Source organism: Impatiens glandulifera, chromosome 1 (assembly GCF_907164915.1).
Source record: "Impatiens glandulifera chromosome 1, dImpGla2.1, whole genome shotgun sequence".
In the NCBI taxonomy this organism is placed as follows: domain Eukaryota; kingdom Viridiplantae; phylum Streptophyta; class Magnoliopsida; order Ericales; family Balsaminaceae; genus Impatiens; species Impatiens glandulifera.
The window spans coordinates 94,711,972-94,735,417 of NC_061862.1; the positions used below are offsets into that span (position 1 = coordinate 94,711,972).

The 23,446-nt window shown below is 32.0% G+C and overlaps 1 protein-coding gene and 1 long non-coding RNA gene across 2 annotated transcripts; both read left to right on the top strand.

Moving 5' to 3' along the window:
• The first annotated feature begins 1,613 nt into the window (after positions 1-1,613).
• LOC124936758 lies at positions 1,614-4,964 on the top strand. Its single transcript, XM_047477283.1, has 5 exons — positions 1,614-3,255; positions 3,796-3,990; positions 4,096-4,255; positions 4,340-4,406; positions 4,485-4,964. Exons 1-5 carry the CDS (start codon positions 1,614-1,616, stop codon positions 4,962-4,964), a joined length of 2,544 nt encoding a protein of 847 aa, XP_047333239.1.
• Positions 4,965-8,011: 3,047 nt separating this feature from the next.
• LOC124922365 lies at positions 8,012-10,076 on the top strand. Its single transcript, XR_007097801.1, has 3 exons — positions 8,012-8,360; positions 9,768-9,857; positions 10,041-10,076. It is a non-coding gene; the product is annotated as an uncharacterized LOC124922365 (long non-coding RNA).
• The last annotated feature ends 13,370 nt before the right edge of the window (positions 10,077-23,446 follow it).

The following is a 23,446-nucleotide window of genomic DNA, read 5'->3' on the forward strand; positions in this document are numbered from 1 at the left end:
AACTTGACTCATTTGCAACCATAAAATGACACCACATAGTCATCACTAGTAAAAAAACTATTAATAGCAACGAAAAATAGTAACGGTTCTTTAAACGGTTGGTATTAAGGGGGTAATACCAACGGTTTTAAAAACCCTTGATATAAAGGGGGTTAATATTTACCGCTTTTAAAACGGTTGTTATTGACCCATACTATATTAATGGTATTTAAAAACCGTTGATATAGAGGGTGTCAATATTAACGGTTTTTAAAACCGTTGATATAGAGGGTGTCAATATTAACGGTTTTTAAAACCGTTGATATAGAGGGTGTCAATATTAACAGTTTTTAAAATCGTTGATATAGAGGGTGTCAATATTAACGGTTTTTAAAACCGTTGATATAGAGGGTGTCAATATCAAGTTTTTAAAACCGTTGATATAGAGGAAGTCAATCTTAATAGTTATATGATTATTATTAAATTAATAAGTAAAAAAACTTAAATTTTATGAAAATATACTTTAAATTTAAAAACAATATATAATTATATATATTCTTTAATTAAATAAATATTTATAATTTATATGATAATATATTTTAAAATTTAAAACTTTATATTTTAAAATTTAATTAATTATTTAATAAAGTAAATAATATATCATTTTAACGTCATTAATTGATATTGACCCGTTCAAATAGATAGTAATTATATAATTAAATTTATTAAAATTTAATATATATATATATATTATTAAATAAAAATAAAATAAAAGATGAGTAAAATTTGATACGTGTATTGATTAATTCTCTCCCCACAACTATCTTTCCACTTTCTGTGGTAAAATCCAGATTAATTCTCTCCCCACAACTATCTTTCCACTTTCTGTGGTAAAATCCAGTAGCACTAATTTCTTTCGTCTTTCGCTAATCCTCCTTAATTTCTTTCGTCTTCGCTGATTCTTCCTTAATTGCTTGAAGTCTTCGCCGATCCTCTTTAACTTGAAGGTATATTTTTATGTTCTTAAATAAACTATTTTAGAATAGGATTTTTAATCCCCAAAAGATTATCTTTATTGTAGGTTGAATCTTCGTCGTTTTGATACAGAGTTTGCTCAATCATCTCAATCAGGTTTTTCCTTAACAAATTGAATTAAATAAGATATTTTAATTTCTTTGTCCTGAATACAAATTGAATTAAATAAGACATTTTAATTTCTTTGTCATGAATAGCCTAATTTTTAAACTCTGAAAGAAACATTATAATAATATAATGACTATGACTTAGATGATGTGTAAATAATAATAAGGTATAATAGTAATAAAATTATAGAGGTGTTTGATAGATGTGTTTGACTTTAATCATAAGTTTGATGCTTATTTAATTTTATTGAATTGTCTAATTTTAATGAGAACAAATAAAACTTATAAATAAATGAATGTTTATGTAAATAATTATTTTCTTACCATACAGATATATTATTAGGAAAAAAGACCTAATTTGTTAGTTGTATATAAGACTAAGATTTGGATTGTCCTAGATAATCCAAATTTTATAAAGAGTACTACATAATTGTTAGATGAAATTTAGATTAAAAAATTATAACATAATTATTTTTTCTTCAATTTATAAGAATGCATGTACCCGATAAAGAGTGGATGAATCTTGGACGTCAACATAGACATCTGCCTGAATATATTAAAGGGGTTGATTCGTTTCTAGATTTTGCTGAGAACTCGGGTAGAAAAACTGATATTGCATGTCCGTGTATTAAATGTGGCAATAGAAATTATGTGGAGAGAGCTATCGTGAGAAGACATTTAATTGTACATGGAATAAGGGAAGATTATAAATTTTGGGGCTGTCATGGAGAAAAAAGGCCGCGAAATGATAATATTTGTGTAGAAGATTATATTGGTGGTGAAAACGATAATGATGTTGAAGATGCTAATGATTTTGATCATGATGATTTAGAAGATCATATTGATGTACAAGTTGATGATCTAGGTGATAATGATATACAAGTAGATAATGATGAAGATGACGATGTTTGTATGGAAAATATTTTAAGTGATTTATTATATCCACATTGCGGCGGTTCCAACAATAGTGAACCACAGAAGGATGCCAAAAAATTTTATAAAGTATTGAATGATTCGAATGAACCCTTATACAAAGGATCAAAAATTTCAAAAGCATCCACATTATTAAAACTACTTCACCTAAAGAATGTTGGACAATGGACAAATACGTCATTTGATATGTTATTGAAATTGTTAAAGGAAGAAATATTACCGGAAAATTCTAATCTTCCAGATTCATTTTATGAGTCTAAAAAATTTCTTCGGGATATCGGTCTTTCTTATGAGAAAATTGATACATGTAAATATAGTTGCATGCTATTTTGGAAGAATGATAAAGACTTAGAATGTTGTAAAGTGTGTGGATATTCCAGATGGAAAATTGACGAATCTACTCTTGTACCTCGAAAGAAAGTCAATGGGAAAAATATCCCGAATAAGGTGTTACGTTATTTCCCACTAACACCAAGGTTGCAAAGGTTATATATGTGTTCAAAAACTGCTCCTTCGATGAGATGGCACAAGGATACTAGAGTTGATGATGAAGTTTTGAGGCATCCGGCTGATTCTATTACATGGAAATCATTTGATGAAAATTATATAGATTTTTCCGTTGAACCTCGTAATGTGAGACTTGGTCTAGCAAGTGATGGGTTTCAACCATTTACAAATGGAAAAATATCGTACAGCATTTGGCCTGTGATCCTTATTCCTTACAATTTATCACCAACAACATGCATGAACTCGTCAAATTTCATTATATCAATGATAATTCCAGGTCCAGAAAGTCCAGGAGATGCAATTGATATCTATTTGCAGCCGTTGATAGATGAACTAAGTGAATTGTGGAAAACTGGAGTGGTAACATATGATGCATCAACTTCTCAAAATTTTACTTTACGGGCCGCTTTGTTGTGGACAATTAACGATTTTCCAGCATACGCGAACTTATCTGGATGGAGTACAAAAGGGAAGCTTGCATGTCCATGCTGTAATAAAGAAACTATCTCAATGAGATTGAAAAATGGTAAGAAACAATGTTACATGTGTCATAGACGTTTTCTCTCTGAGGACCACAAATTTCGTATGGAAAAAAATTCATTTGATGGTACTGTTGAAGTTAGAACGGCGCCTGAAATATTATCCGGAAAAGATGTTTTAAGTCAAGTACAAGATTTGAAAGGTCTAGTCCTAAGTAAGTTTCCAACTAAAAAAACAATAGTGTCTCATGAAAGTCGGGGAGATAATTGGAATAAGATGAGTATATTCTTTGAGTTGCCTTATTGGGAAACAATATTATTGAGACATAATTTAGACGTGATGCATATTGAGAAGAATATATGCGATAGTGTTCTTGGAACAATTATGGATATTACGGGAAAGACTAAAGATAGTCTTAGTTCACGTCTCGATTTACAACTCTTGAATATAAGACATGAATTACATCCTGTTCTTAACAACAAAGGTGTTCATGAATGTCCCGTCGCTCCTTATACATTGAACTCTGATAAAAGAATCCGACTTTGTCAATTTCTTAAAAGATTGAAAATGCCAGAAGGTTTTTGTTCAAACATTGGAGGTTGTATAAATGTTAATGAGAAGAAGATTTCGGGTTTAAAGAGTCATGATTGTCACATATTATTACAATACATTATTCCTCTTGCAACACGTGGATTACTTCCAGATGAAGTGTATGAAGTTATTGTTGATCTATCAAAGTTCTTTTGTATGTTAGGTTCAAAATCACTACAAAAAGAAAACTTGGAACAACTTAATATTGATATTTCTTTGACACTTTGCAAGTTGGAAAAGGTATTTCCTCCATCATTTTTTGACATAATGGTACATTTGCCTATTCATTTAGCATTTGAAGCTTTGCTTGGAGGACCTGTTCAATATAGGTGGATGTATCCAATAGAACAATATATCGGTACTTTAAAATCTTATGTTCGAAATAAAAATCATCCAGAAGCTTCAATTAGTGAGTGCTATCTCATAAATGAGAGTATGAATTTATGTTCAAGATATTTTGAAGATTCATTAGTAGAGTCTTCTCTATCAGAGAATTTTCTATCCATATTTTCATCCATTGAAGAATTATCAACCGGAACACCATATACATATGAAAAAGGTGATCGAGAAAAGGCTCATATGTACGTATTAAAGAATTGTGAAGAGGCTGAACCATTGTACTGGTATGAGAACTAACTTAATATTTCATATATCTCATTTTACTAGTACGATAATTACTTACTCGATCACTCCAATTTTGTATACAGTGAATACATGCAAGGACGCTTAAATGATGATTGTGATGAACAATATATCGATTGGTTTAGAGTCAAAGTTAGTTGAAATTTTTATCATCTACTTTATTGAATTTATAAAAATTGGTATTTGATTGTATTTGTTTCAACTTGATAGGTTGAACAATTAACAGACGAAAGTCAAAGATCCTATGATCTTAAAACTTTGGGAAGTGGTCCGACTATCTATGCGTCCAAATTCGTGTGGTGTAAAATAAATGGATACAAATTTAATACGGAAACACACGACCGAGGTTTAACGACTCAAAATAGTGGTGTTCTCGTAGTTGGCAACAATGGCACAGAAATTATGAACTATTATGGAGTGTTGAATGAAATTATTGAAATGCAATATCTTCGTGGAAAACGAATTGTACTTTTTAAGTGCAAGTGGTTTGATGTGCATTCTAAAGAAAGGGGAATCAAAATAGATAAATATGGTTTTGTTAGTATAAATTTTGATAGAACATTGAAAAATCAAGATGAACCCTTTATATTGGCAAGTCAAGCAAAACAAGTGTTTTATACCGAAGATAATGTCAACAAATCTAGTTGGAAAATTGTGACAATGACAAATCCTCGATACTCAAATATTTGATGTTTTATATGAAGGTTAAATTATTGTTATTTATTTTTTAAAGATTTCTATTTTTTTTAGAATTATTATTTATATATTTTGTAATTATTATAATATATATATATATGCTTATTTCAGGATTATGGGGCCACAACCGAAAAACAAAAATAAGGGGATTGCACTACCTCCACGTAGCTTAGCTTCCGTAGTTGCACAATTACATAAGAAAAGTATGAATTCACATATTACACGAACTCCTAGTGTACCTCAGCCTATCGAGCCTATCGAGCCTATCGAGCCTAACGAGCCCATCGAGCCTCCTCTCCCTACTACATTAGAGGCCATTGAGGATATGAACATTGCATCAAATGATGAATTAATGACTGAATCTTCCTCCAAAAGAAGACGAGGAACAAATAAAAATTTTTATTTGTCAAAAGCTACAGCAAGTGGAGAGAAGTTACCTATAACTTTTGGTGCAATAGACAATAAACCTTGTTGTAAAAATAGAGGGATTTGGACCCGTCATTTGGGTGCCACGGTGCGAGATAATTTTGCCATTCCACATCGCACACTTAAATGGTCCTTGTTACCACAGTCTACTATGGATCATTTGTGGCAGTCTGTTAAGGTGAGTTAATTTTATTTTAAATTTATATGTAATAATATTTTTATATTGAAATGTTTCTAAATTTTTCAGGATAAATTTGAGGCAGAGAATATGGATAATTATCGAGACGCCACGTTAAGACATATGAAAGATCTTTGGAACACGTGGAGGTCAAATAATCACCTCAATCATATCATTCGACATTCCGGTAATTTAGAAGCAATTAAAGCGGACAAACCTAAAGAAATTACACAGGAGGACTGGGAGTGGTTGTATACCCATCGATATAACACAGATCAGTTCAAGGTTAGTACTATATACATTTTTTGTTGTAAATAATTGTTTCAATAAGTCATATCTCAATATTAATTGCAGAAAGTAAGCTCAACGAATAGAAGGAATAGACAAAATGTGAAATATGTTCACCACACTGGAAGCAAGTCATTTACTCAATTAGAACGAGAAATAGTAAGACATCTAATTAATTTTGTTTCATAATTTTTATCAATTGAATTGTGTATTATTTAATTTATTTAGGAGTTGAGAGATGGACGTCCTCCAGCATTCGAAGACGTTTTTCTTGAGACTCGAATTAAAAAAGATAGAACCGTTGATCCTGATGTCCAATTGAAAGTTGTAAGTATATATATATATATATATTTAACTTATTTGATTAATGCTATAATATAATAAATATCTTATATTGAAGGATGAAATGCGTTCAATGAGAGAGAAAAATCCTTCAATTTCAAATATTGATTTAATAGAGTCTGTTTTCGGTAATCAAAGTCATGGATATGTGATCGGAATGGGTGGGGGAGTGTTGATTTCACAAGTGAGAGATGTTCAATCAAAACAATCTCTTCGCCACCAGAATTTATGTCTTCAAACGAGAATAGAAGATGTTGAAAGAGCTCATCAAACAGAATTGGAAAATCTACGAGCCCAGAGATTAAATGATAAACTTGAGATGGAAGAGGCGAGATTAAAGGATAAACTAGAGAATCAAGAGTCAAGATTAAATGATAAACTCGAGATGGATAAAAAAATTGCAGCTATGATGTCACAATTTTTGGGAACTATATCTACATCGATGCCTCCCACAACAACGTCTTCTAATTCAGGTTAGATTAATAACTTTAATTATTTATATTAATGTGATATAATAATTTTGATCATTTTTATGTGTATATGTCTTTATATATAGGTTTGCTAAATTTGGATGACGAACAAATTGATTTTGAAAAGGTGTAAGGGTTGATGTTGAACTAACAAAGAAATTGAAGATCAAACTTTTATTTTATTTTAGTATTATGAACTCTTTTATTTTGTTGAAGTGTGGGATTTATAAGTGTTGGAGTTAGATGGTTTTGAATATTAATTTTAGAATGATGTTTGAAAATTATATTGTTCTTTGAAAATGTGTGGGATTTATAAGTGTTGGAGTTAGATGGTTTTGGTTGTTAATTTTTGAATGATGTTTAAAAATTATATTGTTCATTGAAACAAAGTTTAAGTGTGTGATTTTTAAGTGTTGGAGTTAGATGATTTTGAATGTTATTTTTAGAATGATGTTTGAAAATTATATTGTTCCTTGAAATTCTATGGGATTTATGAGTGTTGGGGATAGATGGTTTTGAATGTTAATTTTAAAATGATGTTTAAAAAATATATTGTTATTTGATTTATTTTTTTTGTTTATGTGTGGGATTTATAATTGTTGGGTTAGATGATTTTGAAAGTTGTAATTTTAAAATGATGTTTAAAAATTATGTTGTTCTTTGATTTTTTTTTTTTTTTTTTTTATAGTATGAGATATATAGGTGTTGGAATTAGATGAGTTTGAATGTTAAATTTATAATGATGGTTAAACATTATGATGTTGATTGACAAATTTGAGTTATATATTAAAATGTATTTTTCAAATAATTTTTAAATTAAAATTAGTTGAAATAATATTTTTATAAAGTTGAAAATAAGTAATGATAACATTACTTACTTGAATTCGAATTGGTTTAAATTTAATTTGAAAACTATAAATAAGTTAAAATTCGTTTTTCATCAAATATTTATAATTTTTTAAACCTCTTTATAAACAAACAAACAAAAAAAAGATTATGTGACATTTAATTTTAATATTTTTATTTTTTACTTTTTACAAAATTAATGTTTTTAAGAATATATAGAATCGGTTAGTCAATTAAAACAAATTGTATATTCATAAAAAAAAATCAAATTTATTTTTAATTTGAGTGAATTTAATATAAATTTATTATTACTTATCAAATTAATTAAACAGAATTAAAAATAAAATAAATAATTATTTACATAAATAATATAATAAATTAGTTATTAAATAATACATTTATAATTTTCTTTTCTAAATCAAACAAAAACCTTATTAAAATAACTGAAGCCAAAGAACGTGCGTGCTCCCTATCTCCCCTTGGAATTCCCTAATTAAGGAGGCACTCTTGGACTACCTTAATGGAGGAACTCTTGGAATACCCTAATTAAGGAGGCAGGGAGTAAAAATTGTGTCGCCGCCGTGAAGAATCAAAGTCCAGAGAAGAATTGATAGAAGAGATTTCGGGATGTTAAAGAACGTGCTCTCTATCGATCTCCTCTTGGAATACCCTAATTAAGGAGGCAGGGAGCAAAAGATTGCATCGGTGAAGAATCAAAGTCCAGAGAAGAAAGAAGAGATTTGGGGAAGTAAAATCGAAGATAGAGAAGCTAGAAGAGGATAGTGTTAGAATGAATGTTCGGTTAGGTCGGAGCAGAGGGTTAAGGCGATTTCTCTCACGGTAACTCTAGATTTAAAATCTAATTTATATAACACTCTTCTCCATAGATAAAGGCTTGAGTCAATTTTGTGGAAACAGAATCTTCAGTTCCGGGCAAAATTAATTCGACCCTACTCTTTTGTTCAAAAATCCTGTTTTTGGTTGCTGAAGTCGTATGGCATCCAACCAACTAAATCTGAATTCATAATAAACATATGTGTGTCCCATAAATTAATTGGTGTTTCTTATTCGGATCCAGATTTAGAAACAAAAGGGTTTCTATTATAGAGTTTTACTGATATGCCATTGTCATGGTCATTTCCTTTACCTTTTTTTTTCTTTTTGTATTCTCTATTGGCTTATCTGAATGATCTTCTGTTTCCAAAATTCAATAACCTCTCTTATTTCAGTTAGATCTTCATGAATATCCCTTACTTGATTGTTGCTTTGTTGGTACTTGTCAATTGCAAAATGGACAACATTACCTTGTGTGCAAAGTATTAACATATAACATGTCATCTGAAACGAAATGTTGCTTCTCTCTTGCTTTATCTGTCATTATTTTGTCCTTGTCTAATGAAGTGCAATATAAAATCTTGGGCTGTACAATATTTAACAATATGACACGTATCATTAAGTATGAGCTTGTATTTGATTCACTTGTTGAATTGTTGGGTCAATTGCTATAATAAAAGATAAATAGTGAAGGACATGTTGGCTATTTCCCTAGAAGCTATTGTTGATCACAAGCTTAACACCAGTCAAGAGGTCTAATGCTAGAGTTTCTGAAATATTATGAGCTTGTTTGAGGATTAAAAACAACAAAACTGTTTGATAAGTTATGTGTGATAATCAGGTTTTTGTGTGTCTTGTCCAAAAGTCAAGACTGTCCTTTGAAGGCATCTTAAAAAAAAAATAAGATGGGTATTTTAGCTGATGATTTGATTTATGAGGTGATTGATGATGTTAAACAGGGCTAGGTGTTTCAATTATTTGGGATACCCTAGAAAAATTCAAGAATTTTGGTTTTCGGGTCAACCCAATGTTAGGAAAATTCATCATGTGCACGTATTTACTTGTAGTCTACCCATGTTTGGTTGTTGTGCTAATCTCCTCCAGGTATTAGTCAAGGTGTTTGAAAATTTTCCCTGCCCTGTCCTGGTTACAAGAGAAAAAACAAGTTTACCCATGTTTGGATCTGAAATTGTAAAGCAACTGTTTTATAGGTACAATTAATTTGGTATTGATGGTAGCCCTGCTGCAGCTAAGCAATTAGCAGAGAGGCAACTGACTTCCAAATTGGCAATGTGACATTGAAGATTGATGTGAGTAAGACTTCAATGTCTTTTTTCTATTCTTTACCATTCAAAATAAAATTACTGTTTTGTATTTACTTCTTTACCAAAGGAGTCCAAGTCTTCAATTCAGGTTAGCCATTTTGTAGCTGCTGATATCATTCTCAAAGGGCTGGGTGGCTTTCTTTTCGTGTTTGGCAGTCCATTTGATGCTTATATACTGGTAAAGACCGACTCTCTCATTTCCTATTCATTACCCTATTTGGAATATAGTATTTTGTTACTATCAGAATCCCATTAAAAATCATCATAACTTAAGACATTTTTAGTATTATGATCCAACTTATTTTTTAGATCTAGATACAGATTATAGAATCTAATTTATATAACACTCTCCATTGTATAGGTACTCTTCTCCATTGTATATTTTCCCTTTTTAAGGTATGTCCAAATGTCAGAAATTCAGAATATTTGTGATCTTAAATGATATATTTTATTTAAAGATGAATTTATTCAGATTTGTTTCTCGTTTTTTTACAGGTGAAAAAAAGCTTGGAGAAAAAAAGCTTGTGGAAATTGGAAGTTTAACTTTACTCTTATAAATTTTGTTAGAAATTCTTAGAACTTGTAATCAGTTATTTAATGTTCTTTTTTTTTTTTAAGTTAAAACTATGTATAATTTGATGAGATAATATTATTAAAAGATTATTTAATTTATTGTTATTATTATTTAAAATGTCAATTTAAATAATTTTTTTAATGTTTATTATAATGATTATTTTTTTATTTAAAAAATCAAAAATAAAATAAAATAAATTATGCTTAGATTATTGTTACCGACGTTTAAATAAGTGTCGCCCTTTTTTTTAGTAATTATTGAGTAATTATAACCATTATTATAGCGGTTAATATTAAGTAATAACAACAGTCTTATAAAATAGTTAATATTGAGTAATGACAACCGTCTTTATAATTGTTGATATTGTTAAATAGTAATTATTTACAAAACGGTTGATATTATTTAATAACAACAATTTTTAGAACCGTTGATATTGAGTAATGACAACAACCTTTAAAACGGTTGATATTGCTTAATAATAACCGCCCAAAAAACGGTTGTTATTGAGTATTTACAACGGCCCCAAAATGGTGGATATTTCATGTTTGAGCAATGCCTACGGAGGCTCTGCTAACGGATGTCAACCGCTTTTTGAGCGGTTACTATTACTCAATACTAACCGTTATTGGTTCAATATCAACGGAAAAAACCGTTGATATTGACCTTTTTTTTACTAGTGCATTATCTCCGCTTTTATTCAAAATGCTTCAGTTGAAAATCGAATCCGTGATCTTTTGGTCTCTTATGTTGATTTTTTCTATCGGGCCACTTTAGTGGGGTACATGTCACTAATTAAATTATCGAATTTCACCGAATTAAGAGTTTTGACTGCAAAATTTAAAAATTTCCGGAACAAAATCTTAATTCTCTAAAATTTGGTAGTTAAATTAGTGACATTATTTATTTATTAATATAACGTAAATAATAAGTTATTGACGTTTGAAACCGTCAAGATAAAACCTCGTTTTGAATAATTTGAATAATAAGAAACTTTAAATTGTGAGATTTGAAAGAAGATATTCGAAGTTCTAAGTTGCCCCCAACAAAGAATTCGCTATTTTAATTTTTTTTTAAATGGTTTAGAAAATAGCTCAAAGTAGTCGTTTGATTTGGATTAAATTTTTTTTTATTATTTAAAACTCAATTATCTTATTATATTTTTTAAAGTCAACAAAAAAATTAATTCATTAATTAAAATACTATTATTTTAATTTTATAAAATTTAAATTTTAAATATAAAATGACATTATAAAAGTTTAATCAATTAAAAACTCAAATAACTTATTTTTTCATTCAACAAAAAATATATTTGATAAAAATTAATTAAACTTTCAAACAAGCTCTAACTTGATTGGACACGACAAATTAAACCGTCATGGCTCATTTAACATTATCTAGTTTTTAGAATGTGAACACGAGATCACATAATATATAGTCAATTAATGTCTTGACCACGAGCTAGATTCAGTCAAGACAGGCGCTGGTGCTTTTTACCCAACTCTATTATTAAAATGCAGTGTATTTGTGTATGTACCAAAATAAAAGATAATGCTTGTATATTGAAAAATATAATATTTAAAATAATAATAATAATTAATAGAAAAATATAATACATATATAAACATACATAATCTAAATACCATAAAAGCATTAATGGTTAAATTTTGAATTATCAAAATTTTAACAAAACTAGAATTTGATCCTAATAGACTAAACGTGTGTTCAAAAATTAGATGACATTCAATTATGTTTTAATTATATAACAACCTAAATCTAAAAGTGACAGACATGTACATATTTTTTAACAAAAAAATTTTAACATGTTTTTTCTTTAAAATTTATAATATTTTATTTTTAAATCATTCACTCAAATATCAAAATACTCTTACTTATTTTATTAAATTTTAAATAAAAAAAGTCTTTACTTCTTAAACAAATCTCAATAACCCTTTTTTTTAATCAAACAAAATATTTTGAACAAATTTTTAAAAACACATCTTAAAAAATTCAAGATAAAACGATAGACAAAAACAAATATATTAGGTAATCTGAGTTTTCCAGGGGAATTAATCACATGGAGGAGTGGCAAAGAAATGATATGTTCTTTTTAGCACCATCATTAATCATATTCTTTTTTTTTTATATATATATATGTAATTCTTTTGATTAAGGTAGATATATATAATATATATAAGATGATGGTTTGAAACCATCACAAGTATATAATTTATCAATAAAATTATGATAAAAATGCAGAAAAACAACCCGAATGAGAACAAAATTGAATGACACAAATAATAAAACTTAAAGTGCCTTAGAATCAAAAATAAATGTGACTTTCTTATATACAATGCTTCATTTTTGACAAATTAACCAATTTCTTTCACAAGTGGAAATTCGCCTCTACGTTCGAATGAGTGAGTTTCCATCAAAGATAATTTTATTACAAACAAACTCCACATAATTTCGAACCCTTGAAAATGTTCCTGCGTTCATCTCCATCCAAATATGATAAACAATGTTTACAAAGAAGTACTTGAAGAAATTTGAACTAAAGTCCATTCTTTTGGGAAGCTAAAGAGACTCATTTATGTGGAAAACTTACCCCAAAACAAGGAAGCAAATGGGCAGTCCGCAAAGAGATGGTCAATGGTCTCCTCATTTCCCATACAAAGAAAGCAACTGAGATTCAAGATATGAAGGAATTGTGTCCTTTAATTTAATGTGCAATGACTAAACTTGGATAGGACAAATTAACAGATATAATTTAATCCGATTATTTTAGGAGTCGCAGTGCTTTACTAGAAGCCAACTACGATTAATGAGGTTAAACCTATAACTATTATAATCGGGTCCTATGAGGTCACACACTTAGAGTTGACCGACTAGATAAACGAGAAAGATGGTTAATTAGTAATAAATATTAGATATTATTAATAATAAGAAATATTATTTATTTGTGAAATAAAATAATATATAATTAATACATATTAGATATTATTAATAATAAGAAATATTATTTATTTGTGAAATAAAATAATATATAATTAATGGTTAATTATGGAGTTAAGATTGTGAAATAAAATAATATATAATTAATGGTTAATTATGGAGTTAAGATTGTGAAATAAAATAATATATAATTAATACATATCAGATATTATTAATAATAAGAAATATTATTTATTTGTGAAATAAAATAATATATAATTAATGGTTAATTATGAAATTTTATTACTACAAAAGGATTCACTTATTTGCAAGAAAACGAAAGTGAATAGAGAGAGAATTGTTCCTCTTTTAAAACGGCTTTTGTTATATTACGGTGATAACTCCAAGAGGAAGAAATCATCTTTTAATCTAGCAATTGGATTGCTTCCCCTTTGTCTTTTTCGTCTTAACAGTTGAAAATAAAGAGATCTAGTCGGGCTCGTGTGGACCAAGTAGAGGAGCAACACGTGAGGCTCTCGACTATTCATTACTACCAGATCTAATCCGGTTCACGCATCAAAGGTATATTTCTATAAACTATATATCATGATTCTATCAATTATGCATGATCATATGATTAGATGTTTAGATTAGATTTATAAATAATTCCGCTGCGAACATTTAATTAACCAACAGTGGTATCAGAGAGCAAGGTTGCATATATTGAAATGATCAATAAATTAACTGTTAATTTTGATGCTGATCTATATCGATGATATAATTTTACATAGATTAAGATGTAAAACTATTTTTAAGAAAATAAAAGAAATATTTATTTTAATTGGATTATATAAATATTTGGATCAAATAAATATGATATATTTGTTTTCTAAAAGTTAGGAAATCCCACTTATTAAAGATTAATATTTTTCTAGTATGGCCCAGAAATACGATCTGAGCATCGTTATGTTTTCTTATAACACGATCTACGTATCGTTATGTATTTTGTAATTTATTTTGATAATTAGATTATTATAAATAATTATGTAATACAAATAAGAACCATGAAGTTCAAGGATGGAGATCCATGAAGGGTGCAAGCATGGAGACCAAAGAAGTTTAGTTCTTTATATATTTTTTTTGCATCTTAGGGGGCCATACTAGGATCACAATTTTCATTACATTGTTTTTATTTATAATAATTTTCACTAATAAATAAAAGACAATCAAAACTTAAGTTCCTAAAGAAAATTGGGACAATCCTTTCCGTGTCATGACCCATGAAGTTTATGGTTTTGGTTGGATAGGTTTCGCAAAAGCGAGGGTGTCTTTCCTCAACCTTAGGCTCCTGAGGATGAATCTATACGGGGATTCACAAACCTTGAAACGGTTGTACCCAACAAGAGACCAAAAGGCAAAGTTTTGGATCTTGAGGCATGGGGATGAATCCTACATTGGATGTGGATCATCAACCAAGAATTATAAGAAGTTATAATTAGTAATTGTTACTTATCTTGAACACACAAGACCTAAGGCAGTGCAAAGTACGTTGGGGATTGTCTGTAATGGGATCTTGGAATCATTTTATTTATAAGGGACTATAAAAACTTGAATAAAACGTGCATTCACTTATTTTAAATTGTTCAATTATAAGTATTTTGCAAATTTCAAAACATAAACTGATTTGTATGTCATTTATATTCTGTAGAATATGTCGAACGATAATTTGAAATTCTCTATGCGCTCAATTGTTGAGAAAAACAAGCTCAATGAAACGAACTTCCTTGATTGGGAAAGGAATCTGAGAATTATTCTCAGGTCTGAGGGACGTGAGGACGTCCTAACTACCCCTATCCCTACTGTGACCAGAACCTCATTAGATGAGGAGAAGGCAACATCAACTCGGGTGAAAACTGAAGCATTACCTGTTACTTGCCTCATGCTAGCTACAATGGAGCCTGAATTGCAAAAGAGGTTTTTGCATTCTGATGCTTATACTATCATAACTGAACTGAAAACGCTGTTTTAGGATCAGGCAAGGATAGAGCGATATGAGACTCACAAGACTATACTTGATAGCAAGCTTGTGAAGGGAAAACCAGTGAGTCCTCATGTGATTAGCCTGACTGGGCTTTTCAAGAGGATGGAAAATCTGGGGACCCCATATGACTAAGAGTTGACCACTGATATTGTTCTTAGATCCTTACATGATGGTTTTGCACCATTTAGAATGCAATACCATATGAATGGTCTAAAGCATGATCTGAATGAGCTCCATAACATGCTTTAAAATGCTGAAGGCAATATTATTGATGACAAGAAGAAGGAAGTTCTAAATGTCAACAATGGGAAGGGGTTTAAGAAGGTGGCTAAGAAAAAGAACAATAACCAAGGGAAAGACAAGCAAGTTGCCAAACCCAAGGGTGATGAGAAGCCAAAGATGGCTGCTGATCATGATTGTTTTTACTGCAAGGCCAAGGGACACTGGAAAAGAAATTGTCCCAAGTACCTAGAAGACAAGAAGAACGGGACTGTGAGTTCCACTTCAGGTATTTATGTTATTGAGATTATGACAACCGATGTTCTCACATTAAATAATGGTCCTACTTGGGTATTAGATACTGTATGTGGTGCTCACATTATTTTATATGTGCAAGGACTTAGAAATAAAAGACAAGTGAAGAAAGGAGAGATAGACTTACGCGTTGGAAATGGAGCAAGTGTTGCTGCACTTACCGTAGGAGATTTAAGTTTATCTTTACCTTCTGGTTTAATATTAAAACTGAATAATTTTTATTATGTTCCTTGCATTACTAAGAACCTTGTTTCGGTTGTTGTATTACATTCTGAAGGTTTTGAATTTAGCATTAAAAATGGAAATATTTGTGTTTTTAAGAATGATATTTTCTATGCGACTGCTCCAATGAGTAATGGACTCTTTGTATTGGATCTCAAATCAGAATTGTATAACATAAATAACAAAAGACAAAAATTAAATAGTTTGAGTGAGGCCTACCTATGCCATTGTCGATTGAGTCACATTAGTGCGAATCGCATGAAGAAGATCCACAAAGATGGGCTTCTAAAAGACATGGATTTTGAATCCATTGATACATGTGAATCATGTCTGATGGGCAAGATGACAAGGTCACCTTTCAAAGGAACGTTTGAAAGGGCTACTGAACTACTGGGCGTAATACATACTAATGTATGTGGTCCAATGAGCACTGAAGCTAGAGGTGGCTATAGATACTTCATCACATTTACTGATGACATGAGTAGATATGGGTATATTTACCTTATGTCACATAAATCAGAATCCTTTAAAAAGTTCAAGGAATTTCAAAACGAAGTAGAGACTCAAAGTGGCAAGAAAATAAAAGCACTTCGATCTGATCGTGGTGGTGAGTACTTGAGCCACAAATTTGATCATCATTTGAAAAACTGTGGGATAGTCACACAATTGTCTACCCCAGGAACACCTCAGATAAATGGTGTGTCTGAAAGGAGAAACAAGACTTTGTTAGACATGGTCCGATCAATGATGAGTTTTGTTAATCTTCCGGTATCCTTCTGGGGATATGCCCTCACTACCGCTGTACTTACACTAAATAGGACTCCGTCAAGAACTATAAACAAAACTCCATATGTGAAATAAAATAATATATAATTAATACACATTAGATATTATTAATAATAAGAAATATTATTTATTTGTGAAATATAATTAATAGTTAATTATTAAGTTAAGATTGTGAAATAAAATAATATATAATTAATGGTTAATTATGGAGTTAAGATTGTGAAATAAAATAATATATAATTAATACATATTAGATATTATTAATAATAAGAAATATTATTTATTTGTGAAATAAAATAATATATAATTAATGGTTAATTATGGAATTTTATTTACTACAAAAGGATTCACTTATTTGCAAGAAAACGAAAGTGAATAAAGAGAGAATTGTTCCTCTTTTAAAACTGCTTTTGCTATATTACGGTGAGAACTCCAAGAGGAATAAATTATCTTTTAATCTAGTAATTGCATTGCTTCCCCTTTGTCTTTTTCGTCCTAGCAGTCGAAAGTAAAGAGATCTAGTCGGGCTCGTGTGGACCAAGTAGAGGAGCAACACGTGGGGCTCTCGACTATTCATTACTACCAGATCTGATCCGGTTCACGCATCAAAGGTATATTTCTATAAACTATATATCATGATTCTATCAATTATGCATGATCATATGATTAGATGTTTAGATTAGATCTATAAATTATTCCGCTGCGAACATCTAATTAACCAACAAGATATTCATGCATCCATCTCTCGGCCCAAGTGTGCATATGGGCCCGTTTATGTTTTTTATAGAATAATTCTGTTTTGTTTACTTTCTCTCTTATTTCTTTTGAAACTGAATTCTGTTATTTTGAAAGTTTGTTGTAACCGAATACTCTTGGGTAAATTAACCTCTTTAAATGGTGATGCCCACCCCACTTTTTGGGGCTATGAATTGAATATTTTGGAACTTGGTGTTTAAGTTATCTCTCGGCCCTCCTCCCCCTTCTTGGACCGCTAGGTGTGATCTAGTGGTATTTCTCTCCTCCCCCTCGGCTCTTCTCTCCCTAACCTCGAATTCTCCTCTAATTCTATATCCGCTGCGCTAGAGTGTTGAATTCCATCATCAAGAACTTGTTTCTTGAATTAAAGAACTTGAAAGGCTCGACCATAATTAAAAACCCTAACATCTTGGTATCAGAGCTGGCCGATTCTCAACATGGTAGAAACTCGCCAGCAATCGGAAATGGATGCGCTCAAGACCCTGATCGAAAACTTGTCCCAGCAAACAGCAGCAATGCAAGCTGCCATAGACCGTAGATTTGATGTGGCCGAAGAAAGAATGGCGGCCCTTGAGAGCGGGGCATCTGGAAACGTGCAAGAACCCCGCCACAGACCCTATGAAGATAATTCTTGCCACGGTCCTTCATCATTTAGGCCCCCGCACCCTGGCCAGAACCGCGACCAACACTATGCTCCTCCTACTCGGCTAACCAAGGTCGATTTTCCTCGGTTTGATGGGTCGGATGTCGAAGGCTGGCTAATATCTGCCGAGCAATTTTTCAGGGTGGATAAAACTAGGGATGCCACGAAACTAGAAATTGCACCCATTCACTTTTCTGGCGAAGCAAGAATGTGGTATGGATCTTATCTACAGAATCGTGATCATATGGAGGCCCTATCTTGGGCCGTGTTCAAGAGAGACCTTATGACTCAATTCGGGCCATCTATACATGATACACCAATGAGACAGCTAATGAATTTAAAACAGGTTGGGTCGGTTCAAGAATACAATCTCCGGTACATGTCGATCTCTCAAAAGTTATTACATATGCCAAGGGACTACGTCATTGATTGTTATTTGTCCGGTCTAAGGGAAGAAATTGCAAACTGCATCAGGCTGCGATTTCCAGATTCTTTAAACGAAGCAATGGCCATGGCTAAAGTCCAAGAAGCAACATATCGGTCCTTAATGAGCAGTGGTAACTTGTACAGCGCTGAAGCATCATTGCTGCCCACGCCATCCAATACCAACACAGCCGGGCCGAGCACCAATACTGACTTCAAGAATTCATCGTATGGGTCCTCTTCCAATGCAAACCAGGGCCATGTTAAGCAATTAGACTCAGCCTCAATGGATGAAAAGCGAAAGAAGGGTCTATGCTATTCTTGCAATGAAAAATGGCAACCAAACCATAGGTGTAAATCCAAGTTATTCATGGTTTCGGCCAATCAAGAAGATCAAGAACCTGACCAAGAACCTGTTTTGGATGATTTTCCTTCATTGCTCGGCTCAAGGGATGAACCAGCCATATCCTTACATGCCCTGACCGGGTCTAAAGCCTTCCAAACGCTCCAGATTCTTGGCAAAATTGGGAACCTGCCGGTGGTGATCTTGATCGATACAGGCAGCACCCATAATTTTATCAATAGCAGGATTTTGGAGAAAATAGACCACAAAAGTATAGCAACCCAGGTACAATCGGTTAGAGTGGTTGATGGATCTAATGTTTTATGTTCTAGTGTTTGCAAGGACTTGAAGTGGTCGATGGAAGGCAATGAATACCAAACAGAAATGAAGGTAATTTCCATGGACGGATATGATATTGTATTGGGAATTGAATGGCTGATTACTCTAGGCCCGTCTTCTTGGGACTTTGAAAAGCTGACCCTATCCTATGATAAGCAAGACAGAACCACGGTCCTTAAAGGGATTCCTCGGTCGCAGGCCAGTTTGATGCATGGAAACCTATTGGAAAAGACCTTAGATGAATATATTGTTGCTGCCAAAACGCAAGTAAAGAGTAAGCCCGAAGGCCAAACTGTTTTACTAGCTGCAATGACCTTGGAAGATATTCCTAATGATCTAATTAGAAGCTATGGTTCATTCGATGCTGCTGTTATGCTGGTTCGGGAAAAAGACTTGGCATGGATTTTTCAGCCAAGTATGGAGTTTAATCGAAGTTGGAAGAAATTATTTTTGCACCAGGCGCTGGGGACATTGCAGCAACCAAGGCCAGCTCTAAACACTGAAAAACTCGACCTTGGGTGCACAGAAATTCTAGACAGGGGCGGAGTGGCAAGCGACCTGGCAGCACAAAGGACCGCAAGGACCGGGCCAGTTCCACTACTGAAGCGATTCTGTCGAAAGTTTTTTGTGAAAATACGGTCTTATGTTGCACCTTTTGCTGAATGTGCCGAAGGCCGACCGAAGCAATAGTTTTGAAGTTGAAGATGCATATTAGAGGCTGACCAGTCCACGTTCTTTTCGTCGAGGGCGACGAATCTCGAAGGGGGGGATTATGTTACGTGCGGCTCATCAAAAACCTCGGTCCTAAAATATTTCATGCATCCATCTCTCGGCCCAAGTGTGCATATGGGCCCGTTTATGTTTTTTATAGAATAATTCTGTTTTGTTTACTTTCTCTCTTATTTCTTTTGAAACTGAATTCTGTTATTTTGAAAGTTTGTTGTAACCGAATACTCTTGGGTAAATTAACCTCTTTAAATGGTGATGCCCACCCCACTTTTTGGGGCTATGAATTGAATATTTTGGAACTTGGTGTTTAAGTTATCTCTCGGCCCTCCTCCCCCTTCTTGGACCGCTAGGTGTGATCTAGTGGTATTTCTCTCCTCCCCCTCGGCTCTTCTCTCCCTAACCTCGAATTCTCCTCTAATTCTATATCCGCTGCGCTAGAGTGTTGAATTCCATCATCAAGAACTTGTTTCTTGAATTAAAGAACTTGAAAGGCTCGGCCATAATTAAAAACCCTAACACATTACTACCAGATCTGATCCGGTTCACGCATCAAAGGTATATTTCTATAAACTATATATCATGATTCTATCAATTATGCATGATCATATGATTAGATGTTTAGATTAGATCTATAAATTATTCCGCTGCGAACATCTAATTAACCAACAAGATATTCATCTACTTCTTAATTCGATCGCACGTGCTTAGTCTTTCATGGAACGCCAACCACAAAATAAATTGGTGTCTAGGAATAACTTTTGTGGACCATACTAAACAGGACCATGAAACCACCTCCCCTCTATCGCGAATAATATTCCATGCTGATCTCGAGTCAAACCCGCTTTCATTTTCAACACTCCAAACTCGAGAATCCTCAAAATTATTAAAGTGATAGTAGGACAGTAGCCAATTGACATTTTCGTCTTATTCGAATAAGAGAGAAGGCACTATTATGAATAATAGGGTAATCCTCGAACTAGGGGTCATGCTAAAACAAAGTTTCGTTCCCATTCCTAATATGAAGTTTAGTCATCTTACTAGCACTATCTTTGAGCTTCGGAATTTTTTAAGGGACCATGTCATTTCCATCTTGTTCTTACATGTCCAAATGTTATTTTCATTTCTAATGAACTTCAAATGAACCCATTTAACCCATAACAAGTCTTGTTTTTTCTCCAATGCCCAAAAATGCCGGTAGGTGAAATTTTTATTCTAAGTAACGCAGTCTTTAATACCAAATCCATCTTCTTCCTTCGGCTTACAAACATTAAGCCACTTCACATTTTTGCCTCCGCGCCCTTGAGTCTCCTAGATGAAGTTCCTCATCAATTGATCAAGCTCTTTCACAACTTTCTTTGGGAGGACCATCTGCTGCGCCCAATATCCTATGATGCCCATAACAACTCTCATGACTAATTGAATCCGTTCCACATAAGATAATCTCTTTGTAGCTCATCCCATGAATAAATTTCTTCACATTTTCAATTAATGGCCTACAATGAAAGATTTTGAGTTATTTTGACGAGAGGGGATACTAAGATAACAAACGGGTAATGACCCTTCATTGATTCCCATGATGTCAAAGATGCTTGTCTTTGTTTCCTCATTCACACCGCCATAGAAGGCCAAACTTTTACTTTGATTAATGTTAAGACTTATAACATTAGAAAGATTGTTAATGCATCATTGATAGTTTTGACGGATTCAACATGAACATGTGTCAAGATGAATAAATTGTCTATGAAATATATATGAGTGATGTTTTCTTCCCTGCAATATGGATGGTGAGTAAATGAGTTGTAATTTAGAAGCATTTTAACAATGGACTCAAAGACCTCCATGATGAGGACAAAATGTAAGAAGAGAGGAGATCTCATTGTCTAACCCCGTTTTCCCTTTGAAAAACTAATCATGGATATCATTCACGCTAACAATAAATTGAAGAGTCGAAACACACTGCATAATTCACTCAATAAAAATGCAAGAAAAACCAGAAACTGTTAAGAACTCTTGAATAACACTCCATTTAATGAAATCAAAAACTTTTTAGATATCAACCTTAAAAGCCACTCGAGGTGAAATTGACTTCCTGCCATAGCCCTTTAATAATCCTTGCACAAGTAAGATGTTATGAGAAATAGATCTACCAAGGATGAATGTCGATTGCCCATGACCAATCGTGAATTTACATGTTAACATATATTTTTTCCATCATTATTTTAGACAAATGAGCTTTTAAATATCTTTAGTAAAATGATCTAATTAGAAAGAATCTCTTGTACTTTTTTTGTTTGTTTAATATATTATATTCTAGTAGAAAGTGATCTCACTGAAAAATTATTTAAGATTATAAAGATGTTCCTTTGCAATAAAAAAATATACCAATCGAAACTAACATATATCTCTAGGCTCTAGTCGGGTGACCATATATATCAGTAGAAAATACTCAATAAGTCGCAACCTAACTGTATTATTTATCTGGTAATATATATTGTAAATTATAATGAAATATAATTTAATTTGTTTTAGCTATCTATTGGATATTTCAGGGCCTTATCATAGTTTGTAGTTTGTTGTTATTGTATCAAAAGTATGACCAATTAACACAATAATGATATTTTATAGGCATGCTATTATTTTTAGAGTATATTACTTCATCAAGCTCTTTTGATTCAAATTAATCAACATGATACGTTCAAGAATATTTTTAATAATGATGAACTTAATAAAGAAATAATTGTTGGTAATCTTATCTCGTAACAATTATACGTAAATATTATATGAATATAATACAATGATAATAGAACAGATACAATAGAGTATTTAATTAGAAATTCCACCTTTAGGATTAAGGTTCCAATTTTTGACAAAAAAAATGTATTTCTTCTTGTCTTTATCATGTTCTACCACATTTGCTTTAGTCATATGTTGACTAAAGTATTTCTTGGAGGCGCTTTTATTTTCCTCTTCAATGCGTAGACGAATCACCAACTCTTCTATGTTCATCTCCTTTCACTTGTGTTTAAGTAGTTTTTGAAATCGTTCCAAGACAGTGTAAGCTTCTCAATAATAGCTTCCACTTGGAAATTTTCTCCTAAATTTATGCCCTCAACATGAATTTCATGCAAAATAACTTGAATCTCTTGGACTTGTTTAATGACAGGTCTTGAATCTACAATTTTGTAGTCCAAAAATCGACCGATCATAAACTTTTTTCACCCGCATCTTCTGTTTTGTATTTACGCTCAAGAGATTGCCATAGTTCTTTGGTCATAGTCTTTTCACTGTACATATTGTACAATGAATCTAACAAACCATTTAATACGTAATTTCTACATAAGAAATCTGAATGATGTCAAACATCAATGGTCGAAACTGCTTGCACAACAACTTTCGGATGCATGTTTGCATCCGATGATGAAACCACATCTGTCTCATCAATCTTA